General features: G+C 50.8%; 12 protein-coding genes across 12 annotated transcripts; 5 read left to right on the top strand and 7 right to left on the bottom strand.

Moving 5' to 3' along the window:
- Positions 1-78: 78 nt before the first annotated feature.
- Positions 79-1,227, top strand: CPAR01_11489 (uncharacterized protein; the record flags this gene model as incomplete). Its single annotated transcript, XM_060495748.1, has 2 exons — positions 79-804; positions 856-1,227. The coding sequence occupies 2 exons, from the start codon at positions 79-81 to the stop codon at positions 1,225-1,227; spliced, it is 1,098 nt and encodes a 365-aa protein (XP_060346096.1).
- Positions 1,228-1,316: 89 nt separating this feature from the next.
- Positions 1,317-1,757, bottom strand: CPAR01_11488 (uncharacterized protein; the record flags this gene model as incomplete). Its single annotated transcript, XM_060495747.1, has 1 exon — positions 1,317-1,757. One exon carries the CDS (start codon positions 1,755-1,757, stop codon positions 1,317-1,319), a length of 441 nt encoding a protein of 146 aa, XP_060346095.1.
- Positions 1,758-2,960: 1,203 nt separating this feature from the next.
- On the bottom strand, positions 2,961-3,440 carry CPAR01_11487 (uncharacterized protein; the record flags this gene model as incomplete). Its single annotated transcript, XM_060495746.1, has 1 exon — positions 2,961-3,440. One exon carries the CDS (start codon positions 3,438-3,440, stop codon positions 2,961-2,963), a length of 480 nt encoding a protein of 159 aa, XP_060346094.1.
- Positions 3,441-3,937: 497 nt separating this feature from the next.
- Positions 3,938-4,375, top strand: CPAR01_11486 (uncharacterized protein; the record flags this gene model as incomplete). Its single annotated transcript, XM_060495745.1, has 1 exon — positions 3,938-4,375. A coding segment is annotated over one exon (438 nt), but the record flags the coding sequence as incomplete, so codon positions are not given.
- A 196-nt stretch (positions 4,376-4,571) lies between these two features.
- On the top strand, positions 4,572-5,273 carry CPAR01_11485 (uncharacterized protein; the record flags this gene model as incomplete). The annotated part of the gene is made up of 2 exons (XM_060495744.1): positions 4,572-4,963; positions 5,108-5,273. 2 exons carry the CDS (start codon positions 4,572-4,574, stop codon positions 5,271-5,273), a joined length of 558 nt encoding a protein of 185 aa, XP_060346092.1.
- A 593-nt stretch (positions 5,274-5,866) lies between these two features.
- Positions 5,867-7,369, bottom strand: CPAR01_11484 (uncharacterized protein; the record flags this gene model as incomplete). The annotated part of the gene is made up of 5 exons (XM_060495743.1): positions 5,867-6,057; positions 6,123-6,285; positions 6,350-6,651; positions 6,756-7,078; positions 7,146-7,369. 5 exons carry the CDS (start codon positions 7,367-7,369, stop codon positions 5,867-5,869), a joined length of 1,203 nt encoding a protein of 400 aa, XP_060346091.1.
- A 2,113-nt stretch (positions 7,370-9,482) lies between these two features.
- Positions 9,483-10,491, top strand: CPAR01_11483 (short chain dehydrogenase; the record flags this gene model as incomplete). Its single annotated transcript, XM_060495742.1, has 3 exons — positions 9,483-9,537; positions 9,591-10,103; positions 10,160-10,491. The coding sequence occupies 3 exons, from the start codon at positions 9,483-9,485 to the stop codon at positions 10,489-10,491; spliced, it is 900 nt and encodes a 299-aa protein (XP_060346090.1).
- Positions 10,492-11,036: 545 nt separating this feature from the next.
- Positions 11,037-12,548, bottom strand: CPAR01_11482 (uncharacterized protein; the record flags this gene model as incomplete). The annotated part of the gene is made up of 8 exons (XM_060495741.1): positions 11,037-11,360; positions 11,426-11,555; positions 11,605-11,670; positions 11,729-11,783; positions 11,845-11,981; positions 12,038-12,209; positions 12,271-12,298; positions 12,381-12,548. The coding sequence occupies 8 exons, from the start codon at positions 12,546-12,548 to the stop codon at positions 11,037-11,039; spliced, it is 1,080 nt and encodes a 359-aa protein (XP_060346089.1).
- A 1,322-nt stretch (positions 12,549-13,870) lies between these two features.
- On the bottom strand, positions 13,871-15,031 carry CPAR01_11481 (uncharacterized protein; the record flags this gene model as incomplete). Its single annotated transcript, XM_060495740.1, has 1 exon — positions 13,871-15,031. One exon carries the CDS (start codon positions 15,029-15,031, stop codon positions 13,871-13,873), a length of 1,161 nt encoding a protein of 386 aa, XP_060346088.1.
- Positions 15,032-18,744: 3,713 nt separating this feature from the next.
- CPAR01_11480 (uncharacterized protein) lies at positions 18,745-19,299 on the top strand (the record flags this gene model as incomplete). The annotated part of the gene is made up of 2 exons (XM_060495739.1): positions 18,745-18,988; positions 19,061-19,299. The coding sequence occupies 2 exons, from the start codon at positions 18,745-18,747 to the stop codon at positions 19,297-19,299; spliced, it is 483 nt and encodes a 160-aa protein (XP_060346087.1).
- Positions 19,300-19,465: 166 nt separating this feature from the next.
- Positions 19,466-20,262, bottom strand: CPAR01_11479 (glycosyl hydrolase family 61; the record flags this gene model as incomplete). The annotated part of the gene is made up of 2 exons (XM_060495738.1): positions 19,466-20,140; positions 20,197-20,262. The coding sequence occupies 2 exons, from the start codon at positions 20,260-20,262 to the stop codon at positions 19,466-19,468; spliced, it is 741 nt and encodes a 246-aa protein (XP_060346086.1).
- Positions 20,263-20,906: 644 nt separating this feature from the next.
- CPAR01_11478 (NAD dependent epimerase/dehydratase) lies at positions 20,907-22,012 on the bottom strand (the record flags this gene model as incomplete). Its single annotated transcript, XM_060495737.1, has 2 exons — positions 20,907-21,671; positions 21,737-22,012. 2 exons carry the CDS (start codon positions 22,010-22,012, stop codon positions 20,907-20,909), a joined length of 1,041 nt encoding a protein of 346 aa, XP_060346085.1.
- Between the last annotated feature and the right edge of the window lie 471 nt (positions 22,013-22,483).

Here is a 22,483-nt window from a genome sequence, read left to right as displayed (position 1 = left end):
AACCAGGTGTGAAGCCTTTCCAGTCTTTCGCAAAGCCAACACCACCGCGCCGTTGCCAATTCCCTCTACAGATACACAATGCCCGACCCAGCGAGCTCACGGTTTACGCCGTCCAACAAGACAACAACTGAGCGCATCTCAGACAGCACCGTAGGCCTCGTCGCGCTCTCCGACTTTCGCAAGCGACGCGCCGAGGTCCTCGACCAGCAAGACCGCGAACGAGAAGCCGCCCTGTCCGGCACATCCACACCAGACCGATCCAATTCCGCGACCCCAGACCCCGGGAGCGACTCGGCCAGCGGCGCGACCAAATCCAAAAAGAAGAAGAAGAAGCTCGGCGGCAGCAAGCTATCTTTTGGCGACGATGAAGAGGAAGAGGAGGGTTCGCTGCCAGTAAAGAAAGGCATGAAAGCAGATGAAGACGAGGATGAGAAAAGTAAAACCATAAAGAAGTCCAAAGTCGTTGCCAACTCGTCCGTCGCGTTTGTGCCCAAGGTCATGTCGAAAGCAGCCTTGCGACGCGAGGCGGCCGAGAGAGAGGCGTTGCGCAAGGAGTTCCTCGCGATACAGGAGGCCGTCAAGGCGACGGAAATTGCGATACCATTTGTGTTTTACGATGGATCGAATATACCTGGTGGCACTGTCCGTGTCAAGAAGGGCGACTACATCTGGGTTTTCTTGGACAAGAGTCGAAAAGTTGGCGCCGAGTTAGGCGTGGGAGAGAAGGCCAATGCACGAAGAGAATGGGCGAGAGTTGGTGTGGACGACCTGATGCTCGTCCGGGGGTCCATCATCATTCCACATGTGAGTCAAATGCGCTTCTATATTTTCGAGTCTTTCACTAACCCTCTATAGCACTATGAGTTCTATTTCTTCATCATCAACAAGAATGCTGGCCCAGGTGGCCAACAACTGTTCAACTACAAAGCCGACGCGCCGCCCAAGAAAGACGAACCGGAACCAGACGAAGCCCCAGCTGCCCCATCTGGCGGCCTGACCACCGCAGCTGCTCTCAAGGCGGCTGCAGTCAAGGCCCTGCCTGACATCAACACCCTTGAAGGTGCCACAGACGACCCTACCCTGACGAAAGTGGTGGATCGGCGCTGGTATGAGCGCAATAAGCACATCTATCCAGCGAGCATGTGGCAAGAGTTTGACCCCGAGAAGGACTATGACACGGAGGTGCGGAAGGATGCCGGCGGCAACACGTTCTTCTTTTCGAGGTGAAGCCTGTATCGTCGGCAACATTTGGCGAGCCTGAATCAAAGGACCGCTGAGGGAGAAAGAGTTACGCCACGAGCGGCGTCCTTGCGGGTTCATCCCGACAGCGTGCGAAGAGTCAAGGCGATACCCAGGATAAACAGCCATCCCGGCCAGAAGACCATGACGATCAGCATGTTACCTCCCGGGCCCAGTATTGTTGTTGCAAACTCCATGAAGACCTTCTTCCTCAACTTCTGGATTCGTCTGGATTCCCATACATGTCTCATGGACGTGCGGAATGCTGTCGTCGTCTTCTTGATGGCAAATAGCGAATGGACGGCGAAGAGTCGGGTTGCTATGACTGCCGATGTGAGGGTTGAGGTGGCAAGAAGGTGTGCGTAGAGGAAAAGCAGCGACGACGCCACGGCCACTACTCTTTGGAAGCGGAGCGCGATGTCAAAGGTAGGTCCGAGTGCGGCAACGAGATCCGACCGTTGGCGGATGGTCACGCCAGGCTCGTGTTTGGACGAGGTCAAAAGGGCGACTTTGTTCATGATGGCGACGGCAGAAGAGGTCTCGGCGAAGACGTGATCACGACCTACGGCGGTGCCTTGTTTGTTTTGACGTGCTCCAATGCCATCCGAAGCGTGGCGAGCACGTTGCAACTCACGATATATATCAAGGGGCATCTGAAAAGCAGCGGCAACTGCATGCGATTCATTCCACCCTATGGACTTTTGGACTCGCGGTAAAAGCGCCTCTGAGGTTCTCGATAACACATAAAGTTTGGATGAGCATGAACATCAGATGTGATAGAGCTCGCAGCTGCCGCGGCGCTATATGCCTAACATGAGCGATGTCTAGAATTTTCTACCCCTCCATTGTGTCGAGATTGATGCTGTGACAGCCCCACCACCGCATCCTTTCCCTGGCGACAAACCATGTCGACACGTGGGGCTGACTGCTTGCCGGATCGGTTCTTGAAGCTCACATCGGGCCTCGAGGCTGGAGTGGAAAATTAGCAACGTGGATTCTTATCGACTCTTATTCGTGGAATCCTTTAGCCCCCCGTGGGATCTTGCAGGCTAGAATCTCCATCTTTCAACTTTGGAACGGTTGCGTTACCCCTCGATGAACCCTGATCTTTAACGCTTTAGCTTCCATTGGCTGTGCACATCAGTTTGATCTTATCGCTTTTATCGCGCTCGTGATTGAAGAGATACCACCTTGGGTAAGGTAGCTCCGGATTTCCTGACCTCTCGGAGTTGGATATGGAGGCATGTGGCGGACCCGTGTTTCGGCCGCCGACCGTGGAGCAAAGAGGCATTCTGACGGGTTGGCTCATCTGTCGTTTCCGGGATGCGTCCGACTCAAGCGGATTGTTTACTCCGGCATTTTCGGGTCATATCGGCCACAGTTAGGAGATGGGTGGCTGATACCGCCACACCTGTGTGCCACACTTAGTCATCACACCTGGTCATCCACACCCAGCTCCTAGCTATGGCTGGTGCTTCAGCCACCTGCACAACCAAGGGGCCACCAACTCTAAAATGTGAATCTCGTCACGATCATTGCAGCACAAACAAGAATCGTAGTTTCTTCGCCGTCTAGGTATGGATAGTGACAGACCGCCATCTTCAGCCGCTTTCTCTTTTCTCGGGTGTGCACTGAGCGGTCAGATCCTGGCGGCGATGTGTTCTTGCATTTACCCAAAACACAAAACATCCATCTCGAGAGAGGGTTCATTTACGGGAGAGTCACAAGTCGGAAAGGGACCAAAGATTGTTCGGCGGCCCTGGGGTCCCAGACCCATGAAGTCTGTGAAGACTGAACACAACCGCAGCGAGGTGTAACGTTCCCACGAGGGTTTGAGGCGAAATAAAAACGTTTGAGCGACGATCGGATTCACTGCTTTCCGTCCAGTCCGACAGAGCCACCCGCCAAGATCCTTCGTCTGGGCGGCAGTGGCTGGTTGACAGGCACTTTGACAACAGGCACGACCGGCTTTGTCCGCTCGTCAATGAGTTGAGCGCACCGCCTGCCCACCGGAGCCGAGGATGGCATGACGAGCATGACAAGCGCCGATCCGACAAGTGGTTCTTCAGTGGAGATGCGGCTGGAAACGAAGTCACTTTGACTATTGCGACTTGACTGCACCGCATGACGGATGGGACCAGAAAAACAAACGCAGCGATATGCATATCTTGCAGCCTGGCTCCATGCAGGTTCCAGGTCATCGATCTTCCTGGTCGTATCTGCCAGCGTTTGCATCACAAGGAGCCACCGAGGAGGGCGCGGTTCATCTATTCTTCCCTCGTAATCCAGAATCTGACCGAGGAAATCCCATCCGGTCTTTGACAACTGATTGGGATCAGACGAAGAGGAACAACGAGACCCTGTAATCGTCCCATCCGCTACTCAAAACGTCCAAGGTGTACCCGTGACTCTCAGCAAGGTCGTCGCTACAAGCAAGAGGGACTGTCATTAAGACCATTCATGCATATCCATCCCATCCCACTAGCATCCTCCTTTGCTGTGTTCAACACGAGCCAGCGATCGGCAGTCCGCTCCAGGGCACACGCTGTTCGAAAAAGCTGCTAGCTTGCTAGCTGTCAGCTGCCGAGCCGAGCACTAGGCAGGCCCCAGCTGAGTTTACGTGAAAATATAGTGAAATCATGAGGACGAGAGACAATTCTTCTAATAATACACATTTCGCCCCAACCCGAACCAGAATGGTGCCTGCAGCGACAAGCCGGAATCGGGCAATTTTGATCGCTCTTCCAACCCCCATGCTCCGCTCAGCGCCGTCTTCACCCATTCTACCTACCGTACGAGTGAGCGATGCGACCCCCCCTCACCCCTCTTTTTGTTTCTCCCGCTTGTCTGCCAACGGGCACGATCTACGCCGCGTTTGTGGGGGAAGAAGGGATGGGATGGGATAGGTGAGAAAGGATGTCGCTTGACGGCGACACGGTCCATCCAGTTGACTGCGGTCGCAAGAAATACGAGAATGGTACCCTTTGTGCTACGTCATGGTTCAACGGTGCCACCTCTCCGGCCTTACCGACTTTCATGCAATGGATGGCTGGGACTCCCGGGTTTAGGCTCTTTGATGGCATGCTGTGTGGAAAGTCAACTGGCGATCTTTTGTCAATGTCGAGAGGATTGGTAAAAAGTTTGACGATGCGATGTGTACTTATACCTGCGTGATGTTCCTCGTCTTAACTCTTGAGATTTGGCATCACAGCATCACGCTTCTTCCGTCTCATCTCATTTCATCCCACCTAATCCCACTTCATAGTAAACATAAACTCACCCTCTTAAATTAAAGACCCCTCAACCCATCACAACCCTCACCAACCCTCAAAATGCACTTCCTTGCCAGCCTCCTTCTCCTCGCCCCAGCCCTCGCCTCCCCTATCGCCCAGCGCGAGGAGACGTGCGGCCAGAAATCAGGCAAGCTCTCCGAGTGGACGCTCACGGGTCTCGACTACCACGCCAGCTACATCTTCAGCACGCCTTCCCACCAGAACTCGTGGGGCTACATCAGCTTCAACGTCTCCAATCCGGTCCTCGACTACACCGTCGCCTGCTCCGCCGCCAGCAGCCGTCTCAACGACTTCTTCTATGGCGAGCAGGTCTATCAGTGCACGCCGCCCGAGGGCGGGGAGAGCACGGCCACGTCCTTCACGTGGAGCACGCCTGAGAAGGCTGTTGCGTTGAACCAGTCGTGGACTTGTAATGATGATCCCAAATACCCGTAAGTCACATCCTCTCAACTCCCTACCGGTTTGCCTTCTACCTCGTGGGGTTTCCCCTGGCGATGAAACATTTGCGCCGAAAGCGTCACGGAGTACGGTTTGCCATAAGAAATGCCGAGGCTAATTGGAATGTGAACAACCAGAGCCCGCTACACCGCAAAGGGCGGCGCCGTTGCCGATCTCCAGTGCGAGGAGACGTTCTGGCAAAACGACAACTGGACCATTGGCCAGATTTACTCGACGCGCAACATCAACTGCGGCATCATCACGCTGCCTACCCCGATCAAGGAGATCTCCGCGGTCGCTTAGACGGGACCATTGTAAATCACGGTTCATGGGTAACCAGAGTTCCATCGCGGGGCTCAATTCCATCCGCACATAATTGACGACGCTTTACACGACTTTTACGATGATTTGGCTGTTTTGCTTTCACGACACTCCTTTGATGGATGCTTCGCACTTTCGCATAGTTCCGGCGCCTAGAAAACCCTTCCCGGTCATTGTACATGATGATGGGGATTGGGATGCTATTTCGGGATCAAAATGGGACACGGAGCATATAGAAGCATGTTTGGAATAATTCTAATGATCTAATTCTTCTTCATAACTGAGCAGACTCACTGAATGCCCCGTTCGGATGACCGTGGCTTCATTGTTACGTTCAAGGATGTCCATATGTAGTGCCTATGGCTCACCAGACGCCTCTCATCATTCATGATAGACCTCCTGATGAGACACTTGACCAAGCAATTTGAAAGAACGCCTTTGGACCACAACTTCTCAAGAAGCTTGGATCATCGAAACATCAAAGCAATGGGGTATCTTCTTCTCCTTCCTATCAACCGTGTTCCTTTTTCTGTTCACGCCTCTGGGTCTTCATCCTCATCTAATTAAGTCTACCTTCAGTCATCAGCCGTCTGCCGACACAGCCACGGGTCCTCCATCAGTTCTCGGGCGGATAACCTATCCTCTGGTTTCCACTGCAGCATCTTCCTCAGAAACACCAAAAACTCGGCTTGCTCCGCTCCCTCGAGATTACACTCTTCCTCCTCGAACGAGGACTCTGGTATCTCGCCATCGACAACTAGTTTTCCTGTCTCTCGCGCGTCAGTCTCACCCGGCCTACATTGCAAACCACTCGCACGGTCATCAACAAACCTTCATCGTCAAAAAAGTCTTTCCATGCCGACCCTCTATCCAGAAGATCATCGGGCGGTGGTCCGAGCAAAGACACCGTCCTCGCAAAGTGGGCTGCCCGGGATGCATTCCGATCGCGGTGTCGTGTGTTGTAGAGTAGCTTCCCCTCGAACAAATCCCAAACCTGGCAACGGTGGAAAATCAGCGTCAGCATTTGGTAGGCCCCTCGCCGCAGGCGAATCTCTCACCATCAATCCCAAAGCCCATATATCAATCTTTTCGTCCCAGGGAATTCCGAGGATGATTTCGGGCGCGCGGTACAGATCTGGCATCACCTCGCCGTCGAAGTCGCCTTCTCCGTATTGCGCATCGCCGAAATCTGAAATGACAGGGTCGCCTGGATCATCTGGGATCTCGAGCCCCGTTGATGCGTAGGTGGTACGATCACTCATGACTTTTCTCGCGCTTGGAAGCCTCCATTCTCCGTTCACTAGGACATCCAAGATTGTCGTGTCTGAAATTGAGAGCATAATGTTTCCATCTTGAATATCTGACGTGTGTGTTAGTGAAGCAGATCTATGCCCCGATGCAGAGAACACCTCAGCTTCTGAGGCGCATGATGGTGAAGTGTTGCAAAAGCATAATCATCCTCACCTGTATGGACGACATGTGCAACTGAATGCATATAGTCAATGCCCAGTAACAAGCCGTATATCAACCCTTTTAATAGATTCTCTGGCAGCTTGCCGCCTGCCAACTCTCGAATGTCGGCTAGGGATAAGCCTAGAGTCTCGAAGACCAGACAAACATGCGGGCCGATTTTCCCTTGCAGCTCAAAACTGTCCTTGATTGAGCGAAGGAGTTTCTGTCCTGGGTGCTCAGACTCGAGGCGTTCCAAGTGGCGAAGGACCACTTCCTCGTTACGAGCCTGCCGATGACCAGTCTCATAGACTTTCAAAGTTACATAGCAATGCTTCCTAAAACACCAGTTAGCTAAGTAGCCCTCGAAACGACAACAAGTATGTAAATAAATCGCGCACATACTCAAGATCACGACACAACCACACCGTTGACGCAGAGCCAAACCCCAATTTCAGCAGCACCTGATATCGTGACTCATAGACCTGGCCAATCTGGATCGGGTACCACTTGTCGGGATTATACCAAGCAAAAGCCTCCTCTTCCAGGCGTACCTCTTGGCCGTACAGCTCTTCCGGTTCGGCGTCCGGCAGCTGCCGTGGGGGCGAGCCGTCTCTCTCCGCGGCCATTGGCGTCAAGGAGCCGCGGCGACAATGCGGTTGAAGTAGGCGGTGAGATGTGGACTCGGAGACATGGCGTTGTTGCGCGCAGGGTTTGCTCAAGGCTCTGGCTATTTTTTGTGGGGTGGAGATGTTAAGTGCCCGTTGTGCTGCGGGCTTCCCCACTAACCAAAGTCTCGTGTGACCAGTTGCAACTTGATTTGGTTCCAGCCACCTCCATTTCTCGTTTGCCTTGGAGCTGAGTAAGTGAGCTGATTAAGTAGAAACTATGAGATGATGTATGAATACGAAAAGACCAAACTTTCAGAACCCTTTTGTGGGCGACTTTTGTCACGGCTTCAGTCAGGGTTCTTCGTCATTGTAAAGCTCGCTGACATAGTGACTTGACTAACTCAACCAGGTAAAACTTAATGCGACACTAGAAGAAGGTAACCGTCACTGATAAACCTCTAATCAAATCTATAATTGTGTGACGAAGCAACAAGTGTCCAGCTACGAACATATCCTACCCTTTTCTAACCATATTCTTTAATTGAACGTACTAAAGTCTGTCACCCGGCTGCGTACAAGCTGTGAAAAAGTAAAAGACAGGCGCTGAACTTGGAAAATAGACTATCTATCCCATTTGAAATCTTCATGCATATCGTCATTTCAGTTCCGCGAGTGCGAATGTCACTTCAAAGCCTGGACACTATGCTTATGTAGTGCGGAGTATATGCAGAAGAGGAAAACAAAGAAATAAATTGATGTAACCTAATTTGAACTTTCGGCCCATGTAGAAATGCTAGAATGGATTCGCATTTTTGCTTCCATCAAATAATAATGCCGGCAACTCGCACTCGTAGCTGGAATCATCACCGTATAAACACTAATCAGAATCTTTCTCAAGTGTCACATGCATGCACTTGTGACTCAGTTGAGTCCAGTCCCACGGCTTTCTCGCCTTGTCTTTGTCGTGTTCGTCCTTGCTCGCAACCCACCAGGCTTCAATAGGCTCGTAGTAATCTCCGCTCCTAGCTTGACCTAAGATGGATGCCCAACGTCGGTCTCTGCGCTTTTTTCGATCTTTTCGACGGAAATGACGGGACGACGATTCGCGAACCATGTCAAGTATTGCATAGCTTTAAATGAGCGGCAAGCCCATCATGCCAGTCGCCGAAATGGTGCTGGATGAACAGACACAACCATGAACTCCGGGTACTCTTTTGTTATCTGTCTCGTCCGCAACACATTTGTCAACTTTGTTTGAGAGTAGGGACGTCTCACCTCACAGCTCAATCTCGTCTTAAGGCTTTCGCCGTGGCGCGAGTCTACGCCCACTAACAGACCTTCATCGTCCCAGCTCTGCCAGAACTGGCAGAACCTTTATATGGCATTACGCCTTAGAGTCGACTGGAGCTATGTCTCTGGGCCAATAATAACGCTTAGTCTGTGGGTTAAGCGTGGCACATCAGACGCGCGTTGTCTGTCAGACGATGTAGGTGGGCCTGCGACGGAGACAATGACACTTCAAAGCTCGACTATTGGGTAAGAATGCAGACGACCAAGTGTTTTCATATGCTTGCTTGTTCTTGAAAAACTTGGAAGAGCGGAAAACGGATCCTGTTGATTGCTGCATTCCAAAGCTTGACTTCGAAGATGCAATATTGGACATAAATAAAATGGGAGACCAATCAATGCCTAAGGGAATTGTTCGAGTGCGGAATAAATGCGAGACCAATGTCAATGGGCATAGCCGAGTGCGAGCATTGTTTTCTGCGGTATGTTGCCAGATGCGAATGCGAATACCGTTGCATTGCAGTCTGACCGATACCGCTTGAGTCACCCGACCGGCACGGTGAGAAGAATCGGGTTTGGGCTGTCAGCACCTTGAATCCTATCTGCGCCACAATTTGGAGCCGAAAAATCAATTGGACCTCAAGTCAACATCGAAATGTGTGAGCCCACGAGTCAGGACTATAAAGTCCAAGAGATCAGATCCGCGACGATGAAGTCGAATCTGGGACAGAGACGTTGAGATAGAAAAGGATAGCCTCAGCCTGCATACTCTCTCACATCTACCTTTTCTTTACCAGACTCGATCGTCAATAGCATCTCGAAAATTTCAATTTCCAACGTCAATATGAACCCGGTTAACACCAAACCGTACACTCTTCCCCCGGACGCAATCTGGTTGAGTAAGTTGCTATGGTGAGAATCGCTTAGGTTCACACAACTGACACACTACCAGTCACCGGATGTTCGTCGGGTATCGGCCAAGCACTGGCAGCTCTAGTCGCAAGCAAACCGAACCATCGCTTGGTCGCAACAGCTCGGAATCCTAAGGACCTGGATTACCTGCCCGATGACAATGTCAACCTCCTCAAACTTGCCCTTGACGTGACATCACCAACCTCGGTGAAAGAGGCATTCAAAGCCGCAACCGAACACTTCGGCAAAGATTTTCATCTCGATGTCTTGGTGAATAATGCCGGGTATTCGTTGTCCGGCGATAGTGAGTCTGCGACCGAGGAACAAGCTCACCAGGAAATTGAAACCCTCTTCTTCGGTACGGCTCGGATGACTACTTGTGCCATCGAGAACATGCGACAGTCTGAAACCCGACGAGGCGGTATTATCTTCAACATTTCCTCTCTTGCTGGACAATGCGCCTTTCCGGGTCACGCGTACTACCACGCGGGGAAGTGGGCCGTCGAAGGGTGGACTGAGTCTGTGGCAAAGGAGATGCATCCTGATTGGAACAGTAAGCTGGCATCATATCTCGCATAAAAGATTGCAGGAGTCGCTGACGTATTTCAGTAAACTTTTGTATTGTAGAGCCGAGTGGTGTCCAGACAAATTTCGAGGGGCATAGCAAGGCGCGGACTGAGCCTCATCCAGCTTATGCCGAGAAAGATATGCCGGCACGTGTTCTCGAGAAATACGTGGAGATGGGTATCAAGTCGGGAACTCTTACCAAGCCGTCTGCGATTGCAGACGCTATCTTCAGTATTGCGTCTAGCAAGAAACGCATTCCTTTGCGTGTTCCACTCGGTGGACCGGCTTGGGGCTTTATCAAGCAGAAGCATGAGACCTGCTTGAAAGACCTTGAAGACGTCAAGGACCTCAGTCTGTTGGTATCTAAGACGTAGTGGGGACTGAGATGCAGCGGCGGACGCAAGGCTTGAAACGATTGCTCGGGGCTCCAAAATGGAATATTCTTGCATCCATATATTGAGACAGTCTGGCGAGGTTTGTAATGACTCGAGAGAGGAGCGCTAGCCGTCCATACACAATGCGTGTTTCCTGATCAAGAGGCTGTTGTTACCGGAGCACCCTGCCCGTGATGTCAAGATTTGCTAAGGAGTTATGCCGTTTCTTAGCTCTACTCCCTGTCCATACCAACTGCTTGCCCCCACACAAAGTGACGATGGCAGATGGATGTCAAATTCTCAAGTAGCGTTTGATGACCATGAGCTTTCCCAGTCACTCGAGTCTTTCGTTACCAGAACGTCATTAATTCGTACCCAACCGGCCAGCCGTAGGAGGACGGCTCGCAATATGTACATGTATTATACATCTTGACTCTTTTCCACCAGCAGGCACCAAATGGATGGAGTTTAACCGCCGGAGCAGCTCTGTAATCCTGCGTAGAGCTTGCCTCGGAATTCACACATTAGTAGCTCCTGCCATCTCATTATCGGCCAACCTCAACGTGGTAATCCTTAGTGACCTGAATACCCGAGTTATAGTTTCCTCCGTCATCGGAACTTCGGTCGTCCGCAAACGCCGTGGTCTGGCTCCTGGCGCCCTTCGGGTTGACAATATGTTCTTGACTGCCAACGGATGTGTCGTCGAGCTTCTGATGGCCATTTCTGACGCGTGACATCTTGTGTGAGCTGCCGGTGCCGCCGAATGTGACCAGGCCGGAGTGGGGAGTACTCGGATTCGTGGAGCCAGTGCGTCGATGGGGAAAAAGCGGCTTGATTGACGGAGCGTTCGTGCAGATAATCGCTACAACCTGATCGGAAATTGATTAGCCAAAATGACGATCAAGACCTAAGAAGCGATGAATTTTGAGCTTACCGTCTCACGGATGGACCAGTTCAATCCCAAGTCAAGTCGTTCGGGGGTGCTCAAGCAGATGATGCACCGCAATAGCGTGCAAATTACGATAAAGAAACCGGCACAGAACATTAGGCCGAATGCAAGTTTTCTATGGCTTGTTAGAATCACAGACCCTTTGGCGTTCAGTTGCAACTTACTTTTGAAGAGTGGTCTGCAACCTCCACAACAACGGGATGGGAATGTACATGATCATGATGTCGGTTCTAGGCACACGCGTCAGCTAAGGAATACGATGAATGTTCCAGATCCATCAGTACTTACACGACGTTTGTAGTCACCAACGCGTAATATTTGGAGGTGTTTTGCGTGCAGTCATCTACAGGACATTAGATTCTCGCCGTCCAACGCGTTTCGAAACATCACAGTATCTTCCTTACCTCCGGCATAGGGATACACTTGCCAAAGCTTGTGCATAGGACGGCAATGTCCTGTAACAACTGCAAGTGTGGCCAAGTAGGCAAAGACGGTAATGACGGACACCACCTTGACCAGGCGTTCCTCTGGCAGAGTTTTTCTGCCCAATCGTTGTTTAGCGTCTGTTCCGCAGGAAAACGATGAACAGCAACTTACGTGACTCTGGAGAAGAAGAAGAGCATGATGCCCTTTAGACTCCAAATCATGCTGACGTAGACATACCACGCAGCGAAAAGCCATTTCGCTCCCGTTTCGTGGCTCTTGTATTGTTCTGGCGTAAGGCTCAAGGCGATCTCGTCGGTCATACCCGTGATGCTTCCCTTCTCAACTAGAAAGTGGTCGTTAGAACAAAAGTAAAGTTTTCTTGGCATACAAGAGTCTGTTCTTACCGATGATTTGACACATCATAACCTCCAACTAAGGTTCATGGTGTTGTCAGCGGAGCCCGCTCCGTGGTGTGGTTGGGAATAGGGGTTCCCGATTGAGACAACAAACTAACCGTGAAGAATATAATGGCCGCCACGGCCAAATAGTCGTCGCCTTGCCATTTGAAACCCACCACCTTCTTACATCTCGTGAAGATTCGTAGAAAAAGAACCAAAATTCCAATGGCATATTCCACCCACATCTCAATCACCGCCGGCATCAACGCTTCAGCGACCGCCATTGTTGCGGGTTGTCGGAGTTGACCGCAAATGCACGCACACACACACACTCGTTCTTAATCGGGGATAGGCAAAAACAAAGCGCTTCCAAAAAGTTGAAGGAGTAGACCTGCGGGTAATGCTGAACCGGCTAGACAGACGCCAGTTTTGGGCAGCTCGTGCTTAAGAATCGGGTCGCGAAAAGGTTGCAGAGTCTGCCGCCTGCAGGACCCATCTGCAGGTTACTTCCAACCTGCAATCGGCAGTTAGGATCGACCAAACCCTCGTTCATTAGGTCCAGGGGAACGACTGGAAGACATAAAGATAGTGAACCGTGATTGTGGACTCAGGTAGTAATTCTACGTTACAGGAAAGCGTTCTCAGGGTTGGAGGAGACAACATAGGTCCACAGTGCTGAATCGGTAATGACGAGAGAACCCCCTTTTCTCTCTTCCTCTCTGAACGTATCTGGCCGAAGTAGATTGTTTGAGAGGTCAGGGTGTGGAGATCGGCAAGCACATTTCCACATTAGAAAGTTCTGCTCATGGGACATGACTTAGCAAGCTGGCAGACAAGGACTGCATTGGCCCGCGGAAGGGAACGTCAAACTGACTTGGCAGCAGAAAGCAAGGGCTCCTGAGGCATTTGCGTGGCATCGGAGAAAACGACATAACATGACTTTCGTCCCATGCGGGATTCGTAATAATGGAGAGTTTGGCCAGTAGCTGGTTATGTGAACTATGAAGTTGTAATGATGGGTCATAAGATGCTTGTTAAAACCGTTGGATCATCAGAAACGGGAACCACTAGGGACCAAATTCTCAACCACAATCAGCGGATGGGCAGGTTAGATCTCGGTCGACGGTCGCACATCCCCCAAAACCAGGCCATTTCTGGTAAGACAATAGATCCCTCCCGTGGTCTCGCCTTCTGGCCCGTTGGGCCGCGACGAGGTTGCCGGCCGGCGGACCCCATGCACGTTGCATTTCTATTAGTCGTTGCTGAAGAACGGTCCCGTCCGGGGAACTGGGCCGACTTGGAACAGGGGCCCCTGTGAACTCTATTCTCAACCACTGACTCAATCCCGGCCCGCCCCCACTCGGAAACACTTGCTGATTGTGAATGTGCAGTTCCTGATTGAGCGAAATTTTGGCCTCGTAATATACCGGATGAACGTGGAGCACGGAGCAGCGAGCACCCAAGACGGAATGCTTCTCTGCTATCTGTGCCCACCGGCTGCTAGAGGAGGCTCTTCGTCTGTTTATCGTGAAAGGTCACCTACAAAGGAGGGTTACGTGGACGATTTTGACACAAACATGAGATGACACATTATTACTATTACGCTTTACCACTCAATGGGCTGGGACTTGATCGGCGCGTCGAAAAACGCTGGCAGCTTGGCGATGTCCACCTTTTCGCTCGCGAACGCGGGGTGGTCGTCGTATGCAAGAAATCCTGTTCCATCATAGCACCCAACATACTCCGCGTCCATCTCTTCACCCTTCAGAACTGCCACATCAACCCAAAGCAGCAAATCACCACCCTCCATAACTCCGCCAGGCCCGTATGCAGCGAAAAAGTCGCGTCTGAGCTTGACGTGAACCTTATCCGTTCTGCCGATGTGTTCCATTTTGGAAAGGTCAAGCCAAAAGAGGATCTGGGCCTGACGAATGTAGTCCAAGCCGGGGAAGATTCCGTTGCCGTGTCCATTTGTCAAAGTTCCGTTGGTACCATTTGTACCATTAGTGCCGTTGGTTGAGGCGCCGTTGACAGCGCTTTTCGTGGCACCAGGTTGCTTATCACCCGCGAAGGCGTGGCAGGCCCTTGAAGAAACCATCCCACCGGCGGGACCAGCGTTCATGACATTGGTGACCCATTGCTTGGTCAGACCGTCGAAGTTCTCGTTCCAGTGTTCGCGCTCGTTATCATTCATGGCACTGTAGTCTTGGCCCTCGACAACAAAGGAGATGTTGTCAGGGAACTTGGACACTCTGACCCTTCCGGGGCGGATCTTGTCCGTCAAAGGACGAGCCTCGGGTACGGCAGGCAGAGGAGACTCGAACTTGTCTTCCGGACCATCAGGGGTCATACGCGAGCGGTAGGCGCCCCAGTATCCCGTTTTCGAAGTGAGGGGGATCAGCTCTCCGCAGTGGCCGAAACCAGAAGGTTGCTCCTTGTTGGATTCGTACATTGATCTCGTGGCGGGCAAGCTCACGGTCTCTCTCCAGAAACCAGCGTTCTCAGGCAGAGCGGCCCAGAAGGCAGAAGTTTCCGGGCTCTCCCACCATGCCTTGAAAACCTGGGGAGACTTCCAGTAGCTCATCCAGACCTTGGAGGGGAGGTCATTTTGCTCGAGCTCTTCGACATGAATCGCGGCGGCCTTGATGAGTCCGTCAAACTTGTTGATGAGAGATAGTTTCTCAGGTGAGGGTGAGTCGGCATGATACTGGCATCCGAAGATTGACACAGTGAAGTGATGAGCTGATGGGAAACGAGATCGAAGCATTTTGAAATTCTGCACAACGATATGCTAATGACTGGGGAGAAAATGAGGCGGCAATGAAGCCGAATGAAGGACCCTCGAGACTTTATAGCGTAGCATAGCAATCCTACTCTCCCCCACCACAACAAGGACGGACAATTCGTAATGCAGATGTTCTCTCTGGGCAGCCTCTGGCTCTACCAGCTCTGACGAGCTCCAGCCAACCATGCTTCGAACACCCCCCTTCTCATTCCTAATACGCGCAGCCCAAATGCATGGCCATGCTCAAGATGGACCAAGATGGGGGTATTCGTCTTGACATATGCAGGGTCGCAGTGTGGGCGGAGAGCGGAGGCCAATGGCAAGGGCAGAGGGAGGGGAGACGGAAGAGCTAGCCAAGGTCCTGGAACATCTTCACCGCCGATCAATAGCGGTGCAACATCTTCAAAATGAGAAGCGGAGATGCGGGGCCCAGCCAGACTCTGATAGCTGGGGTGTCCCGAGTTCTGCATTTTTCTCCATCTCAAAGAAATTCCATCATCGAGAGTCCTAGTTGCCGACCATTCAACCCCAGGGCAGGGTTATATTAGGCGACGCTCGGATCTCACTTCCTATAGGGGATTCCCCTGCAACGTTTTCTGTCAAGTTACGACATTTCATCAAAACAGCCTCACTTGACCGGGAAACAGAACCCGCCTAATCATTCGGTCTCCGACAAGATGATAAGCTTGTCAACCTTACGAAATGCGAGAAAGCGGTTCTGCGGAGACGATCTATCCAACAAACTACGCATATCTTAATTGCAATTCCAAATCTCTCCTTCGGCTAAGCAGTCGAGCGCTTACCGCGTTATCTCACCATCTCGACGCCCCACTTCCCAGGACATGACAAGGATTTCGAATCCGAAACCGCATCAACTTGGAGTCTTGAACAAGTGAACCCCTTGTCAACGCTTCGTATGAGCAACATAATAGCAATAGATGCTCTCCTATACTGGCGTTGATCCGAGATGTGACGAGTATTGAACATCGTGAGTGTCTTTGCAGGTTGTTCGTCAGCTCGGGTACTCTAGACAATTAAGTAATCTGACGACTCCAGCCGGGACAAGGAATTAGGTGATGCTGTTCGATGCTTGTGATCTACGTTGCTAGTCCGTACTGCTTTGTCAAGTGTGATCTCGGGGAGGGTGTAAGCCCGGTTCGCAGCATATCTAGAAACAGTGACTCGACAGGGCCGGGTCGCAGAAGAAACGGGGAAGCCCTATTGACTCAAAGTATTCAATTCGTTGATCATTCTGGGTTCCATGAGGTTGTATAAGAGGCTGGCGGTGCTCGGGTCTTAGTTTTCACCTCTTCCTTTTCCTGCTGGATAGAACTTTGTGGTACTCTTCTATTGGGGAATCAGATAGATAAACATCTTCAGTAGCATTGGAGTGTCTTCCCTGGGCTATATACTCATAAGAATTGTTGTTACGTTGCGAGGTCTTTAAGCTCGTAGCTCGTAGATGTGGTACATACCACACTGATTCTCGACAACAGGACGACAACTAATGTTTCCTGGTGTTGCCTTTTCTTCATGCTCTTGTTTGGCTTGAGATATGATGCTGTAATTAAGTACCGTCCTACGTGTAAGTGTCTCTCTTCCAGTGCAAAATGGGCAGAGATCACTTGCCACTGCCAACCGATTGTACTAATCTTGGACTATCGAATGATCACGAATTAAGATAGTTGAACTCACTAAGGAGGAAGAAACTACAGAGAAAGCCCTAATAAACAGCCAATAATATATTTGGGCCCTTCAAAAGGCAGGATTAAGTTCGAATAAAATCTTCCCAGCACTTTTCGCTGAAATAAAAGAAAAAACAGGTCAAAAAAAAGAAAAAAAAAAAAAAAAAAAAAAAAAAAAAAAAAAAAAAAAAAAAAAAAAAAAAAAAAAAAAAAAAAAAAAAAAAAAAAAAAAAAAAAAAAAAAAAAAAAAAGCGACGGACCGAAGATAACGTTCGGTAGACATACTTCTTATGGAATCACAAATCTTGGGTCAATGACGACGAACTCTTGATCCTGACAGCCAAATGACAGTACCTGGAAAGATGGTTTGCGCTCAGCTCTACGTTTCTGGAAGTTCAAACGACTGCTCTCTATCTCAAACTCTACAGGTTGAGGTTCTATAGCCGTAATTAGAATCTTATCACAGCATACATTTTTGAGCATGGACAATGATTTAGACAATAAGTTGGAAGATTTAGCCAGAGGATGGATTCTACAACAGTCATATAAGTGAGAACTAGACAAGACATAGCAAGCAATTGGAGATGACATAGACGTCAGTAGTGGAGTTTTTCCTCGAGCAGTGCTCCAAGAGGCTCCAGCGGACCCAAACGTCACAAGTAGATAAGTTATGTTTTAGAAACTTCATTTCTTTCTAGAAGTCTATTCGCTGTAGCCCAGAAGTCGAGAACTGTCCAGGAAATCAGGAAATTTAGGTCAATGGCTAGTGAGAATCTGTTCAGAAATTTCTTCACGGGAGTTCCTACGTAGAAACCAAAGAGTAAGGTAAGTGATGGAGTCGAAGGGCAGTGATGCTTGGGTCAACCACTGTCAATCGGGAGCCATTGCTTCATAAGGAAGCCTATAGGAACTACCTGAGGGCCTTTCCATACATTTTCTGGTTCTTTTTCCCATGGGAAAGTAGCTTACAAGGATCGAAGAAATCTATAGATGTCTGCAAGTGTCTCGGTTCGCTCAATTAGATCAAACAGTTTGTGGAATGCTGCGTATCAATTAGCCTGGGCAGCAGCCAAACTAAAAGATGACTGGTCCAGAAGAATACCGCAGGCATCTCAGCAAAGTTCACAGATATTGGTGCCATTTGTATGGTATTGGTTGCTCGAACAGAATTGCCACCAGTTGCCCTTTTGATAAGAGCTCATAGCCCTGAGAGACAACAGATAAACCGCAGCATGAAGTGCGGGCAGAACTCTTGAGGCATCCTTCAATTCTTTCGTGTTTTGCCTCTCAGAGCCTTTGCGTCTGGAGCAGTGTTCACTTGCTGGGCTCGTAAAGGTACAGAAGAGCTCTTAGGGGATTTAAGTGACGTATTTCGGAAGGAACGCATGTGAAACGCGATGTTGGAGGCCTTCGTAAATACCCCCCATGATGGCGTAGCATTCAACCGCACCGCCTCTACTAATACAATTGCCGTCGGTATGCCCGGATGCCTCATTTGCCGGCCATTCACGTGGTTTCAGCCCGCCAAGGATGAGTGAGAATGGCAGTGGTCTTCCATCTTCGCCCGCGGTAAATATGTGAGCACACGGCGAATCAACTTCCAAACCTCACCTCCAGAATGCCTTCTAAGAATAGCTGCCGACAAATCTGGTTTTCTCCTTCATTGTACTTGATATTTAGTGCTGTACTTGCAGTTATATTGAAATGCCGATACAGTATCTTCATCCGAAGAGGGCTGTGAAGCTTGAGGAGTGCAATATTTCAGGCTTGGCAAGGGAAGCCCGATGGACAACAAGACCAATTTTAGCTTGCTTGTCGTTTCAATAGAATAAAGTGGCATCGTTCTAGCGATGAGAACGCTCAAGGAGTTGTGTCTCTGACGACATTCTGCAAGTTGGATAAGCTTAAAATCAACCACATAGCAGCCTTGATGACAATCTTTTTGGCAAGCAGCGAAACTCAATCAGCGTACTTCAGCCCAGCGCACCACTCTGGAGCGAGCAGGCCATCATGTTCATCAGCCTACGAATCTGCCTGATGGCGGTTCTCGCCCTGTGCGCCACGACGACACACTGCCTACCCTTCCAGTTTAGCCTCACCCCAATCACCAAACACCTACCCACTATATCGCCGCGTCAAGTAGGCAATGGCGTGAACGGCAATCAGACTGGCAACTCGGGGTCAATCAGCTCTGGAGGAATCGGCGACGGAAACGGCGTTGGGTTCGCCGGCACAGGGAATGACATAGACACAGGTACGAAGTCGGGTGACGATGGTATCTCAAGTACCCTGTGAAAGCTTTTGCTAACGCTTCCCGTCTGTGCAGGCGACGACTTTGATATCGGAGACGGTAACAACACCATCGGCGATGGAAACACGATTGAGATCGGCGACCGCATTACAGAAGTAACAAACATCAATGTGGGATCTGGCAACCTCTCTGACATCGGCATAGGCTCCGGGAAAGGCGCCAGGAACTCTACGGGGAACGCGACGGAGATGAGTATCAACATCAACTTGCGTGTCATGGTTGAAGACGGTCGTGTGAGTGTAGGAGTTGTGTAATGTGATCAATGAGAAACTCGGGCGGATGACTTCCATTCAAACAAACTCCGAACCACTCTGTAAAAACAAACGATACTCCATGTCACATATGACATTGCATTGATACCAGCAGCTATATAGTCGCAGTCAACCTATCCGGGAACTCTCCTGCCATCTTCTCCAATCTCTAGCATGTAATCGGTCTCGGTCCAGGAGCGGAGTACGCCTTGCCCCCATTGTTTGGAAGACCACCAGTACCATAGATGTTGATGTAGATCGAAGGGTCGCTCTGCTGGTACGCGCCCGGAAAGCTCACAGTCGAGCTAGGTGAAAAGCTTCCAGAGCCCGTAACCTTAATATTCGCACACGAAATATAGAACTGCGCACCCTTCACCTGATGAGCAGAATGGAGAGCTAGCAACTCAACACGCAGCAGATACTCCCCTGGGGCAATGCACTGCGGCAAGTTGAAGTAGCTCCAGCCACTGTTGTTGATCATCTTATCGACGCCCCATAACCCAGAGCTCGTGTCCAGATTATCCTCGGCGACCTTGAACCATTGCAGCCCTGTGATCCCGGTGCTGGAAGCGCTGGGGACTTTGGCGAGCCAGGCGGTGATGGGGCCCTTGTGAGACTTTGCGATTGGGTTGTCTGGGTCGCCGGGGTACTGGGCGCCCCCGATGACGTGTTGCCACCAGGAGCCGATCTTGTCTCCGGGGGCGACGGTGATGACTTCCTGGGAGGATGTTGCGACTTTTCCGCAAATGATGTCCTGGGAGGTCACGTCTTCAGTTGGGTTGTTTTGGTTGGGTGCTCGGAGACCTGCGAGGGAGCCGTACTCTTTGCCATTCACGGAGACTTTCTGCAAGGAAGTTAACGGTCAGCTGGGGATCTGATGAAGGTACGAAGGAGGCTTACCTGGAAGATGCAATGTCCTTGAACAAGAGCAGCGCAGGCCGCTAGCAAGACCACTGATACCTTCATGGCGACAGTCTGTGCGCAGAAGACGGGAGATATCGAACAAGATGTGTATGAGATTAGCACAATATGGAATAGAGCCGGTGCTTGAAAGAAGCTATAACACTAGCAGCACATTCTGGAAGTCGTGCAGATGTCGCTTGTTTTTGTATAGGACCATTCGCAGGTATTAGCTCATCTTCCCTATCCACGGAGACACTTCCGAAGCTAAGAAGGCGACACGGCCCGATACCATCACCACGGTAATTCAAACTCGGAGAAGCAGAAATGGGTTCCGGAGACTAGTTAGTCATTGATCTGCCAGCCGTGTTGCGCAGGTGGATAGATCACACTCTGTGTTGTTCGCTTACCTGTCGCAACGGAGGGCTCGTTCCGCTTAAGAGTAACATCAATTTAGGCAGAAAGTGTCCCGGCCGTGGCTTAATCAGGGATAGATGACTTGTAGGCCGAGTCAACGATATGTAATTATCAGATTGACAAGCGCGGCCGACCTTCACAAACGGATTTGCCCAGGGACCGATAGTCCAGATCTTTGTTGGGCCCTTGACCACAAACTGAGAGAATCTTGCTTGGGTAGTCTGAGGTGGCGGTCTTATTAATTGCCCCTAACACCCAGCCCTTTGATAAATGGAATACCATTTCTTCCGAAGTCATACTGTCCCGTCTTCCATTTTCGTAACCTGGTCAATGAGGTCAACGACCGTTTGATCAAAAGTTCGGTACTCGAAGCCAAGCTCTCTCGCGACCGTCTCCCCATCCAGCCCATGCGAAGTGTCGATCGCTTGTTCTTCCCGCGCGACCTTGCCCTTGGCCCAATCAAAGTTGCCTTCCATGATCTTGGCAGCCAGACCATACGAAAAGCGATCCTTAGCGGCCGGAACAAACCTCCTGTTACCCACCTCCGGTCTAAAGAGCGCTTCCACGTGCGCCACCGCAAGATCTCTGACATCAATCCAGAATGGGACCCGAGCAACAGGAAGGGGCTTCTGTCCGCTTGCAATCTTCCACAGCATTGCGTTCGATTCGTTCAGTTTGTCGGCGCTGCTTACGGGGTGAACCACGGGACCAAACGTCATTGGCGGACACAGCGTCACGATGTCAAAGCGGGGGTTGTGCTCCTGTATGAAATTCCACGCTGCTTTTTCTGCGAATTTCTTGGAACCTCGGTATGCAACTACGGCGCTTGTTTCCGGAGATGCGGCTTCTTCGTAGGTCAGGGGGTTCCAATCTTCCCCCGTGTATGTAAAGTATGGTGGTGCCTTGCGGTTGACGTCGAGGACTGAGGCGAAGGAGGAAGTAATGACCACTCGAGTGATCTTGGGATTGGTGACGGCTGCTTCAAGGATAGAGCGGACACCGTTGATGGCTGGTATAATCAATTCCTTCTCGTTATCTTTGGTATCGTAGGTAAATGGCTGCACGAAACAATTAACAAAATTTCAAGCGATGTTGGCCTCTATGGCGCCAGGAGAATCCTCACACTGGCGACGTGAACCACGGTGTCGACATCTTTGATGGCTTCGGAGAAGACACCAAGTTTCTCAAAATCACCAATCTGGACAAACTCGAGCTTGCCGGCGTACTCGGGCCGATCCTTGATCACGGCATTCCCTTTGGCGAGAGATCGGGTGGCTCCGCGGACCCTGAGCCCTCGGGACAAGAGAACATCTACGACGTGCGCGCCAATGAATCCTGTAGCGCCAGTGACCAAGACATGGCTCCTGAGAGCGTGATGCGGTGAGCTTGGGCGCTTCATACTCTTGGCGGGATCTAGAGCAAGTACATGCACTCACGGTGTGCGCGACATGTTGGATGTCAAGAAGTTCGCAGCTGAGGGCTAGGGGCCCATCGAGGGAAGAAAAAGGCCGGCGATTTGGTTTCAGGTCTTGGATTAGTTGTAAACCGTAACCTTAAGGCAAACCTGGCAAGGCGGTTGATGGAAATCGAGCACCTAGGTAAGAGTTGGTGAGATGAGTGGTCGCCTAATTTCCACAGCGCAAGGCAAAATGCCCCTCACTCTTCGGCCAGCTTTACCCCGACTTGGCGTCGGCCTTTGCAGTGGGCCTGGGGTGCCTGGAATCATTTGTCGCACCGGATTTCGCACGCTCCTCTTATTGAAGCCAGAATGTGTAAGCTGAACGATCATGGAAGTGAAGGTAAAATGTTGTCGCTTTGGATTGGAAGAGAAATGGTTGGAATTTTCCCTTCCTTCCTTTCCGATGACCAG

The sequence above is a fragment of the Colletotrichum paranaense genome, assembly GCF_030867605.1.
Source record: "Colletotrichum paranaense strain IMI 384185 chromosome Unknown Scaffold_9.1, whole genome shotgun sequence".
Taxonomy (NCBI): Eukaryota; Fungi; Ascomycota; class Sordariomycetes; order Glomerellales; family Glomerellaceae; genus Colletotrichum; species Colletotrichum paranaense.
The sequence above is the reverse complement of the archived record's forward strand: the minus strand, read 5'-3'. Positions and strand labels throughout refer to the sequence as shown.